Source organism: Sorex araneus, chromosome 1, assembly GCF_027595985.1.
Source record: "Sorex araneus isolate mSorAra2 chromosome 1, mSorAra2.pri, whole genome shotgun sequence".
NCBI lineage: Eukaryota > Metazoa > Chordata > Mammalia > Eulipotyphla > Soricidae > Sorex > Sorex araneus.
Window position 1 is genome coordinate 403,178,984 of NC_073302.1, and position 12,973 is coordinate 403,191,956.

Here is a 12,973-nt window from a genome sequence, read left to right on the forward strand (position 1 = left end):
ATAGAACTAGAGGGCATAATTTGAGTAAAGTCAGTCAGGAAAGGATCAGACAGAGAACACGGTATATAAAGGGAGCAACAAATTGCTCAAGGCTGCAGATCTGATAGTCTACAGAACTGAAGTGACCAGAGGGAGAGTGGCTGTATGGGAGGGGTCTTTTGGGAAACTGGTGGAAGGAAGAGGCCACTCTGATGGTGGGTGTGCTGTGGGAACAATGCATATGTGAAGCTATCATAAACAGTATTATATATTTCAGTACCTCAACAAAAATGGCGGAAATAGAGACATAAGAAAATTCTTGTACAAAATAAGAGTTAATCCTTACAACTCTGGCAAAAGAATATCAGCTGAAGTTTGCAGATGGATCTGGATGATCAGAAAGTTTCTATAAATTAAAACAAGAAGTAAACACCTCCAGTTTCATATTAGCTTTCATGATTTCACTTGGATCTTGGAACTCACAGTGGTGCTTTCTTAATCACATTTTAATAGCAGTGGTTTTTATTTTTAGCAATTATCATAAACATGGGTCATTATGTGATTGTCAGTATTAAATTGGAGCAGAAATTTTTCTTACTGTCATGTCAACATGTTGTGTCCGAGAGATAAATTGCATGCTGAAAGAGAAGCTTCATTTCTTAAAAAGCAGTACGTGTTTTCATGTTCTTCCCAAAGCTGAACCCACCAGCAATTCATAAGATCAAAGCAACTCAGAAAAAGCACATTTAAAAAGACAAAGGTTTTGTTTACCTTCTCCAAAAAGATACACCCTTTTTTCTTCTTTCTCATATTCTTTTTAAATTAAATTTAAAAAATTGGCCACCACAAAATATGCCTTTGACAAAAGGTTAATTTCATGGAAAGAACTCTAAAACACGATGAAGACCACTTTTAAAAGAGATACTGACATAGAAACATCTTCCTCAAAGGTGTTTCCCAGGGGAAAAAGAAGATAAAAAGGTAGAGTTTAAATCTTCTTGCCTTTCCCATAACCTTCCTAATGTACCACCCCTTCTCAAGGTCCTCTCTGTTAGCTACATTATTTAAAGACAGCATGTAAGACCAGTTGGTGTGTTACTCAATTTTTCTAAATGTCTCTCATTCGTACAAAATATATGTATACTATTATTAAATTTATGCTAACTTTTTTCTCTTATCAATGTATGTGAAGGTTGCTCAATTATTTGTCCAGTCTCTAAATAACTCAGAATGATTACTTTGGCGAATCAATAAAGGCAAACTATATATGTGTATATATATATGTGTGTGTGTATATATATATAAATGCACAGAGATTTCTTACATAATAAAGGTATTATGTTACAGGAACTATAAACCCTGAATCATTTCAGAATTCAAAGGCCTTAGGTAGTTTTGCCTCAGGTATCCCTTCACCTCATTTGAAATTCAAATATATGAAACTTCCAAAGCTAAATATGACAAATTAGACACAGTCTGTGAAGTTTCCATTTAATGAGCTGTGAACCTAGACTTTCATCTCCCCAGGAATAATTTCTTTATTACTTTTTGTATTTTATTACAATAAAGCACCATTTGACCTTCAAGTATGCTAATTAAGCTTCCAAAATGTTATAAATTTAGAGTGAAAATAGTGCTCCCTATGTTCAGGAATATACTTATGATCAGTATAAATGATTAGTTAATATTTCAAGACAGCTAAATTATACACAGAACTAGCAATATTAGGAAGTGTTTTTCCCTTTCCTTCCTCCCCTATTTCCCACCTCAATTTAATTTGTTTCTTCTAACAACTTATCATCTCTCACATTCTAAAATAAATGTAATAGAAACAAAATTAAAATATGTCATTATAACCCACAAATGGGGGAAAGAGAACTCTTACAGGTAAGAATTGTTCTATCATGAGTTGTCAATAATGAGATTTTAAACATTAAATCTTGTGACTCATTGCCTTGCCATTCTCATGCTACCACATTTTCTGTGGAGATATTTTTTTCCTCTCAAAACTTTGCATAATATGTGACTAAATGTTTAAGTGAAAAATCATAATCTAAGTATTATAACACTTGAAATAGATGGGGCCTTCCAAACCTGCGGTGCTCAGGGCTTACTTCGGCCTCAGTGTTCAGGCATCACTCCTGTTAGGGTTCTGGGGACCATACATGGTATCAGGAACTCAACCCAGATTGGCCACATGCAAGGTAAGCACCCTACCTGCTGTACTATCACTTTGAACCCCCCAGTCACATCTTTTAAAGTACCATTTTATTTTGTAAGTTTCACATCATTGTCACTGTATCACTGTCATCCTGTTGCTCATCAATTTGCTCAAGTGGGCACAAGTTACGTCTCCGTCATGAGACTGGTTGTTACTGTTTTTGGCATATCGAGTTTCACATATTTATTACAATATTTATTATTTCATTTTATTATCTAACATATATATATATATATATATATATATATGGGGTTGGAGTGATAGCACAGCAGGTAGGGCATTTGCCTTGCACGCAGATGACCTGGGTTTGATTCCTCCATCCCTCTTGGAGAGCCCAGCAAGCTACCAAGAGTATCTCGCCCGCATGGCAGAGCCTGGCAAGCTACCGGTGGCATATTCGATATGCCAAAAACAGTAACAACAAGTCTAGCAATGGAGGCATTACTGATGCTCACTGGACCAAATCTATGAGCAATGGGATGAGTGATACAGTGATACAGATATATGTACATATATATAAATCCTCTTTAGGGGTTAACACCTGAAATTTTTGAATTTTTAAAGCATTATTATAATTTTTTAAGAAGTGTTAGACTTTTGAGAATGTAAAGATATGATGTTCATAACATAACATGAATACTTATGAGTTTAAAAAAATGAGGTCAGAGAGTACAGTGGATAAGTCACTTGCCTTACACACAGCCAACCTAACTTTGATCCCCAACATCCCTAATGGTCCTCTGAGCACCACCAGGGGTAATTCCTGAGTGCAGAGTCAGGAGTAACCCCTAAGCATTGCTGGGTATGGCCCCCAAACAAAAACAAAACAAACAAAAAACATATGGAAGTTGTAAAGTAAAACCAACAGGAACATCAATATCATAGAAAATGGAAATAATAAAAATTACAGGGCGGAGAAGTAGGAAAGGAGGACAAAACCAAGAGCCTTGTAATAGCAGAAATTTGATAGAGATGTACAAATATCTCTTTTCTACTTCTTTTGTTTGGGGGCAACCCAAGTAGTGCTTGGTAGTCCCGGGAGGCACTCCTGAAAATTCTTGGACAACTGGGACAACAGTTGAATGTTGAATACTCGGGCCCCTGAGTCTGGGGAGCACCAGAACCAGCCCAGGAGTGACTGGTGCTCACCTGGGTCATGCAGGTGGTAATGAATGGGACCTCAAGGGCCACACCCAACAGTGCTCAGAGGGCCATGTGATGCCAGGGATCAAATATGGGTCAGGCACATGTATGCCCTACCCCAGTACTATCTTCCTTGCTCCTCTGTTTTGTTTCTTTGCTTCTGTTTTGTTTTGTCTTTGGGCCACATATGGCAATGCTCAGGCATTACTTCTGGCTCAGAAATTATTCGATAGTGCTCAGGGGACCATATGGGATGCCGGATATTGAACTTGAGTTTGCTCCATGCAAGGCAAGTGCCCTACCTACTGTACTATCTCTCCAGTCCTACTATTCTTTATTTTAACCAGCTCATAGTCTACAGGTAGAGATTATTTACTAGTCTCTGCTGAAGCTTTCTATATGCTATAGACAACTGAACTAGAGAATATATGTGTTTATTTTACCTAACTCTTCACTTTCCTTTATATCCACAAGGATAAAATGCATCATTTACTTTGTTCTAAAATAATTTGGGTAGCTTACCAGGCCACTTTATAAAGACATTTCCTACCCATTTTCCATAATTACCACACCATATTTGATGGAGTTCAGACAGTAAGCAACAAATCATAGAGAGTAATATATAATTCATTTATACATACCTCTCAAAGAGCCTGGCAAGCTACAGAGAGTATCCCATTTGCACATACAGAGCCTGGCAAGCTACCCATGGCATATTCAATAAGCCAAAAACAGTACAATAGGTCTCATTCCTCTGACCCTGAAAGAGCCTCAATCATTGGGAAAGACAAGTAAGGAGATACTGCTAAAATCTCAGGACTGGGAGGAATAGAGACAATACTGGTGCCCGCTCAAGTAAATCGACGAACAACAGGATGACAGTGATAGTGACAGTGACAACTTACCAAAAAGAAGGGAAGACAACTGAACTAGAGAATAAAGCAAAAAAAAAAAAAAACAAAGATGATAGTAAATGAGGGCAGAAAATAAAACATCTGGTTAAGAGAACTATAGAAGATGCATCCTTTGAGGTTTTAAGTTTGTCTCTCACTATGCTGTGAGAAGAATGCATAAAGTGAAAAAAACATATGTTGTTTAGGAGAAAATAAACTATTTCATACAAGGAATTTGAGGAAAGTTTCTTCTTTGACTACTTAAAAAGGGAACTGATAAATTTAACAAACAACATCTGTAAAACACATCCTACTGTGAGTTTTGTGGGACTACCCCTAACAAAGTCCACCAATATAGAAGGAGACCATAATGGTAGTATCATAAAAATATTTCTGGGGTACATGCTAACCATCAACTAGAAAATAATAGCAGGTAATTTTAGAAATTTCTACATGCTCTGTATGGTTCATTCATGACCCTAACTAACATTTAAATGCTAGGAACTGTGTGAAAGTTCTGGGGATATAAAAATAATTCAGGTTCTTATGGATCAAAGGGGTATAAAGTGTAGCAGGAATTTCACATAGAGAAGTTAATGCATCATAATGCAATACCAAATTCAATTACCAAGTCTAGGGTAGAGTGATCATAAAAGAAATGACTATAGAAGAGGAGACACTGGGGATGGATTTTTAAGAATGAGTGAGACTTTATCAGCAAGATGGAGGAGGAATTAACAGAAAAGTTATTCTGGAGGAATAGAGAAACTGGGGACAAGATTGAATGCTTGATGAAGTCATTGTTTTTTACAGATGGCGAAGAGACTGGTGTTTAGGGTAAGTTACAGCATGCACACATAGTCTAAATGCAAAGATGGGGCTAGAGAGAGGAAGGGCAAGACCATGGAGGGCCAGGTTAAGTGGGGGAAAATTAATGTAGTTATAGGATTTGAGCTAAAAATTACAAAATGAAGTTTGTGTTCAAATTTTAAAAGAATATTCGGACAGATGTATAAAGGGTTCAACCAAAGAAATATGGAAATAAAATATTAGTTTGAAAAAATTAAGAAGGTATGATATAATGTATTGGTCTTAGACACTGGGTATAGACATGAAGGAAAGAAAATAATGAGGAAATAAATCTAATGATTTCTTAATAAACACAATTTATTAAGTGTGTTATTAAGTGACTAACCAGAACTGCAATAAATGGCGCTCCAGATTTTGGGTGAAAGACAAATTCATTTTGGAATATTTTGAGTTCACAGCACCTAAATGGCATTCAGATAGATGCATGTACAGCTAATGATAGCTTACATTTAGAGATGTGTTAGCCACTATCCTATGTACAACATTATTGCTTTTTTTTTCTTTTTTGGGTCATACCTGGCAACGCTCAGGGGTTACTCTTGGCTCTACACTCAGGAATTAATCCTGATGGTTCTCGGGGGCCCATATGGGATGCCGAGGATCGAACCCAGATCTACCGTGTGGAAGGCGAATTCCCTTCCCACTGCACTATTGATCTGACCCCCAACATTATTGCATTTAATTCTAAAAACTATATTCTGTTCCTCTGGACATCAAATTTTGTGTCAGGCTTTTAGGAAAGCTATGGAATGACTAAAAAGTAATCATGGTGGTATTACTCTCTATTTTACAATAAGGATACTGAGACTCAAGATTCAATAAAATAAATAAATAAATAAATTTTCAAAAAAAGACTACATAGCTAGAAAGTTTCAGAGCAAAATTTTGAAAACAGATGCATACAGCTGCAAACCTCATGCTTCCAGTCATTTTGCGCAACTGACTGAGTAGGCATCAAACAAAGGGAGCACATTCAGTAGATAAAAATCACAGTTGGAAGTGAGATCACTAGAGACTATGTGAAACTTTGAAAAGAAGCCCCAGGACAGGATCAATGCCAACTCCAGAATGTAAACATGCATATATTAAGAACTAGTTAAGGTTACAGAGAAGCCCTAAAGTCAGGTAAAATGAGGACCAGAGTCTTTTGTTGGGTTAGGACCGAACAGATGATTGATGACCTTTAAACCACCATTTCTATAGAGCATTGGCAGCAGTCGGGAACAAACATGGCTCCTTCAAGGAAAAGTTGGGAGTGTGAGGGAAAATTGTCAGAGGAAAAGCAAAGATGGTCAAGACTTGAGGAGAGAGGAATGGTAAAGACTTGGGAAGTAGAGGCAAATCGCTGGAACGGTTCAGAAGAGCTGAGAAGAATTTCATTGCATTGAGGGATTTTTTTTTTCTTCTGTGCATGTGTTTTGGTATTTCTATTCTAGGGCAATTATAGGCTACTTATGAATACAATATGAAACTGCCTTAGTTTGCCACACAATCCCCTGAGACTGGTACAGTGGCTACACATGCCCGTGGATGACACAACACATCTGTGAGTTAACATTAATGAATTCCAGTTCTTAAAAACACAGGAAAATCTGTAATAATTACAAATGAATTTTTCAAGTTGGATTAATACATAAAATACTTCACAAGTCAAAATAAAATTAAAATTTATGTATGCTTATATAACCATTTTATTCTCCACCTCTGAGTAATTACGTGGATCCAGATCTAGGCTTTGTCCTTCAAAATATAGGGGACTCTTGCAGACTATCTAGCATTTTGGATGAAAAGCGCAACTGTATTGGCATCCATAAGAACTCAATGTCGAATTTAGGCATAAATCTCAGTGTTTTGACTTTGAACTAGATAAAGCTGTCAAGTGAGAAGGCATTCAGTTCCAAGAACTGAAAAGAAAGCTGTTTAAATCTATATTCAATCACCTATGAATAAATAGCACCAGTCAAAATGCCACTCTTCAGGAAATTAAAAAAGTGTTCAGGTCCACCTACAGCCAGTAGCAAAAACGTATACTCTGGCCTCCTGAGCTTTGCCGTTCATTCCCCTTAATCTGCTGTGCAATCAGGACCACCGAAGACATTTTTGCTTCCCAATCCCAAATGGTTTCACTTCCTTCTCTACAGGAAGCTTGTGGGACCTTAAAGCTCCACTGGGGATCCTCTACGGTTTAACCTGAGCCTCTGAATTCATCTTCTTTCCTTTGTGAAATAACAAAGTGCAGGGGTGTCAGGAACAGCAGCTGGAACTACTAAACTGAAATCTAAATATAAAATAGCCATGGGGAAAACAGATGTCTCTGACAAATAAAAGTATTAATATTAGGCAAATTCAAATAAATCACATCACTCATCATTTTTAACTTTAACACTGAAAGCAGATCAAGTAAACCCTATTTCCAACAACTAGTTGCTTCTGACTTGTGCAGTCTAATTTTGAAAAATATGGTATTTCAGAATACTGGGGAAGCGTTTTACCAATCTAAGCTACTGGCAATCAAATTTAGTCAAGAAAAGTTTTTGTAAATGTGATTAACTGTTTATATATTATTTGGGTACAAAGGTATTTTGCCCCAGCACTAACGAGATATAACTGACAAATAAAAATGATATATTTTAGATGTGTGACTCGGACAGGCTATCTTGATATGCATATATGTATATACAGTGAACTAACCACCACTATTGTTACAAACATATTTTCACCTCACATCAAAAGAGAAGTGCTACAAAAAAAGGAAGGTTAAATACCTCATTCACTTTTCTGTACTTGGTTACTGAATTTTTACCATCCTTAATTTCACAGTTTAAATAAACTTTCACCAGTCTTTATTACAGATCATTAAAGAATTCCTGAGAATTTGGGGTCTGAAGGTAGTAAAGCCACCTCCTACCACCTTGATCCCAAGGCCTGTAGGGAATACAATCACACTTTCTGCCACTTACTGCTCTGTGGGTGATGAACAGCAGAAAAACTGCTGAGCCTGGCAGAAAGCAGCCAAGGTTTTCTGCTCTGACCCCTTCCTCCTGACATAAAACATTTGCCTTTGGTTATATCCACTTCCATCAACCCCACAACAGAGAACTCCAGCATGTTTTATAAATGGCAGCCTCCCTTTAGGGGCACTGCAAGCCATGACTGCTGTCGGCCGCTAAGCCAGCCATCTGGCCTTGCTAAATAATCAATGTGTGTGTTTGAAGGGGATATGCCAAGAAGTTCACAGGCCAACGACTATACAACATGCCATTATTCTTTGCATTCTGACCCTAGCATGATGTGTGTACACTGCCGGGCCCAGCCGCAGCCCAGCACACACTATCTTCTCAATGGTCACTCTTTCTCACGAGGGAACCGCAAGTAAATGCTTTCTTTCCAAGGTGTTCTCAGGGGGTTAAGACAGTGGTGATGATTCTGTACAGTGAAAACAGTGGTTGCTGGAAATTTTGAATGTTTAATTTTTTAAAGGTATTTTTCACTTTCCTTCCAGTTTTTATTCCAGTTTTTATTTAGGCACCACACCACACTCACTATGAAAGTGCCCACATCCCTCCACCAATGCACTCTTTCCTACTCCTTTGACAAACTCAGTTGTGGAGGCTGATGCCCATATACCAGGGCATCTACCCATAAAAATACACATATTAATGAATATACGTAAAGAATTTTCCTTGTGAAGCAGTAGGGATTTTACTCTATTAATTACTGTCTCCAAACAAAATACCAATGGGTTTTAAGCAGGAAATGACAACATCACATTCCAGGTGAGAATGTTTATAGTAACAACTCTGTATGGGACACTCATCCAAAAGGCAGCAGTGGGGCCTGATGTGAGGTAGATGAGTGAGAATGGGAAGCACGGAAATTCCTCTCCTGTTTCTGCCCCTATTTTCCTGGTTCCCTGGCTGCCTCTGCCTTTTCTAATGCCACGCAAATTATGTATTCATGATTCAATGGTTTTTGGGGTTTTTTTTTGGTTTGGGGGACACACCTGGAGTTAGTCGGGGCCTACCCCCTGCTCTGTGCTCAGGGGTAACTCCTAGAGGTGTTCAGAAAACCGTATGTGGTGCCAGGGATGAAATCTGGGTTGGCTGTGTGCAAGGCCAGTAACCTGCCTTGTTGTACTGTCTCTCCAGCCTCTCCCTATGATTCTTTGCTCTGTGACTTAAGATCCAGCCCAAACACAGGAAATTGGTTTTATTCACTCTTATATTCACATTTGGCTCAATGATCCAGGATAATCTTGCAGGTGCAAGAAAATTATTTGCAGCTTGAAATTCGAACTTCTTCAATAAGTGTAGGTAAAGGAAAGGGGGTCAAGATTAAAGATACCTGAACTATCACTAATATGTTTTATGATACTTTTTCAAATGATGCTTAGCCAGCAAAACTAACTGACTTCAAACTCCACAAAGTAAAATTAACTTCGGTTAATCAAATCAAAACCAACAAACCCACAAAGTACATTGTAGTTGAGAGGCAATATATGCTGTCCTCTCCAATAAATATATTAGGTATTCTTCCTCTTCCAGTGCACAGGAAATTATTTTATGTTAAATTTATGTTGTTTTATTTGAGGAGATAATTAATGTCTTAATTAAAAGTAGATGGGGCCAAAATAAATATATGGTTTATAGCACCAATTATTTTCCTTATTATTTCTGACAGCAGGAAGTCATCACTCACTTAAGTAATCCTTCCCCTCTTTCTTGGATAGATTGATATGATTTCAATTGATGAGATGCTTCTAAAAAGTTCAATTTTTTTCCTTTAGTCATAGACTGAAAAGCATTTTTAATAACATACATATCCCCATCATATAAATAATGTTTATTATTATATAAGATTTTTCCTCCCTCCCTGAGAATTTTTTCTAAATTCTCTTCAAATTTTTCCTGCCTTTTCTTTTCATTTTAAATGAAAGCAATACCATCAATTAATTTACAATAGAAAAGATTCAGTAACTCCAGGCATAAAATAAATCAGTTTTATATAATGACAAATTTTAACAAATAATTATTTGTTAATAATAGATTAGCAAAACCAGTCTTTTTTTTTCTGACACTGCATTTTTTCAGAATATTGCTATTCAATGCTATAAGGATTTTTATATTTTCAGTAATTAAAATGACTTTGTAATCTGAAAAGATTTACATTGCAGTAGATTTCTTGACCTATTACAAAGACTATCACATTTTTGCATTTTAACGAATTGATTATTATTCTTGAATTTTAAAATTTACCTCCAAAATCACTTTAAAGAAAAAAATAATAATGTAACCTGAAAATGGCAAAAATAACCTGGGATTTTCAAAGGTTACTGACTCCAAAAATATTAACTGTCAAGATACTTTAATCAAGAAATGTACATATGGTGAGGTTAGCTTGTATTCAATCTATCAACATTTTTTGAACAACTATCATATGTCAGTTACTATATCAGTTCATTACTAGGAAATCAAGCAACATCAAGGTAGAGTCCTTTCACTTGAGAAGCGCAGTTCCTCCAAGGTGGTATCTATTACTTTTTAGGAAAAAAAGTCTATGTGAAGTGCTAAGTGCTACCAGACACAAAATGGAGTAGAAACTGAGGAGATAAAGAGAACAGCTCTGTGTGGGGACATGGATTTTGGTTTCCATCTTTTCACTGTGTATGTGTGTGTGTGTGTGTGTGTGTGTGTGTATCTGTGTGTGCTCGGGAAAGTTATAGTTGGATATGTAACTGTAAGAGATGAGTGTGGCCAAGAGTATGTGTTAAAAAAGCCTATGACTCTAAAAAAGAAAAATATGAGAATGCTGTACAGCCAATGTATCCAAAATGGCACAAGTTGGAAATTATTAGTGTACATAGTTGCAACAAGCCCTACTGCACATAGAAGGGCTGGAGCAATAGCACAGCAGGTAGGGTGTTTGCCTTGCACGCAGCCGACCCGGGTTCCTGATTCCCAGCATCCCATAGGGTCCCCTGAGCACCGCCAGAAGTAATTCCTGAGTGCAGAGCCAGGAATAACCCCTGTGCATTGCCGGGTGTGACACCCCCTTCCCCCCAAAAAAAAGATTACTGCACATAGAGCACATATCACTGTCACTGTCATCCCACTGCTCATTGATTTGTTCAAGCGGGCACCAGTAACGTCTCTCATTGTGAGACTTATTGTTACTGTTTTTGGCATATCCAATACGCACGGGTAGCTTGCCAGGCTCTGCTGTGGGGGCTCAATACTCTCGGTAACTTGCCGGGCTCTCCGAGAGGGGTGGAGGAATCGAACTCGGGTCGGCCGTGGGAAAGGCAAATGCCCAACTGCTGTACTATCTCTCCATATAATATCAGAAAATATTTAAGCAACAAATACTGTCAAGAAAGTTGATAAAAAATTGAAGTAGGAAATTAATCACATTTGTTTTCATAGAATTCTAAAATTACTACTAAGATTTATATTTCCAGGATAACTAAAAGTAACTTATTCAGAAAAAAATAATGAGAAATGAAGAAATAATCCCTACTTGGTTTGTTATTCAGCATTTTTATAAATATTTTTCTATGTTTTACATATCCTTATCAATATTAATAAAAGATTACTAGCATCATGAAGAGGTTAATTCAGACCTGTTTAAAGCATTATGATCAAATATGAATAATGAAATTCTTACTCAATATGTAGAAATGGGACCTACTAAAAATAATTTGGAAATAATCAATATGGAGCAATCAGAGATAATTCTTACCTCCTTGCTCACACAGCTGCTGTGCTAAAGCATCTTTGAAGATAATCTGACCCCTGTGTGTTGCTGTAGCCCTAGAAAAGAACAGAAAAAGGTTAATCAAAATCTTGTAACAATTTTGATAAATGTATTTTCTAGCTTCTGAAAAACCTCATTTAAAATGTTGTATGGATATGATTTCTAAGAAAAAATGAATGTACTTGAATGTGAATAGAGTCAAGTCTTTGACTCTATTTTTTACTCTTCTTGGTTTAAGAACCAAGGCACCTGAGTTGTAAATCATGTCCTATTTTTATTTTATACAGATATTGTGACATCTGTGGACTTATTCCAAAACAGAAAATGCAAGCAAGTCCTAGATGGAAGAAAAAATATGGAGAGGGGATTTATTAAATTCTTCTTCAGGATACTTTGATAGAAAATGTTTTGTGCCGCAATAATGATATTAATACTGAACAAAGATATTCTTAATGTGTTTTTTCTGAAATCAATAGTAATCACAATACATGGAGAATTGAGACAGAATTATATTAGAATATTTTAAAAGAATTATTCAGAGACTTCATAATAACAATCTCTGTCATAATAACATATAGCTTTTCCCCCTACTGGGTTTAATTCATTTGAAGGACATGTACATCTTTTACTCTTCTAATCAGAGCTGTGCACATGGATTAGTGAAAAGAAAAAATACCCCAATAACATCCTTGCAGCAAATGTGTTATTCAATGGCTTTAATAGTAACTGTCTTATCAAAGCACAAATTATTTGTGTCTTATATATAAGATATTTTTACTTGAAAAGGATTTTGGGGAAACAAAATATATTATTTAGATTAATTTAAAATAGAAAACTCATATTCCTCTTAAGAAGCCTGATTTTAGAAAAACTGTCATACAAAGTTTTTTTAATTACTAAATATATATATTTAAATATACATTTTAGCATTAGCCAGAGAGATAATTCTGAAATAAAGTACCCTCAGATGTGAGAGACTCTGGATTCAATTTTCAATGCAAAACAGACACACACACACATGCATACACACACATTCAAACACACACACATGAAAAACAATCTTATAACAATTTTTGTAAAACAATCTTTATAACAATTATAAAAATTGAATTTC

General features: G+C 36.4%; 1 protein-coding gene across 3 annotated transcripts in view; it reads right to left on the minus strand.

The window, feature by feature from the left end:
- Positions 1-12,973, minus strand: part of RELN (reelin) — a 530,126-nt gene that overhangs the window by 310,421 nt on the left and 206,732 nt on the right. For all 3 annotated transcript variants that reach the window (XM_055133703.1, XM_055133707.1, XM_055133712.1), the window contains exon 4: positions 11,845-11,915. In XM_055133703.1, the coding sequence (XP_054989678.1) occupies positions 11,845-11,915 (71 nt within the window). The remainder of the gene's footprint in view (positions 1-11,844; positions 11,916-12,973) is intronic.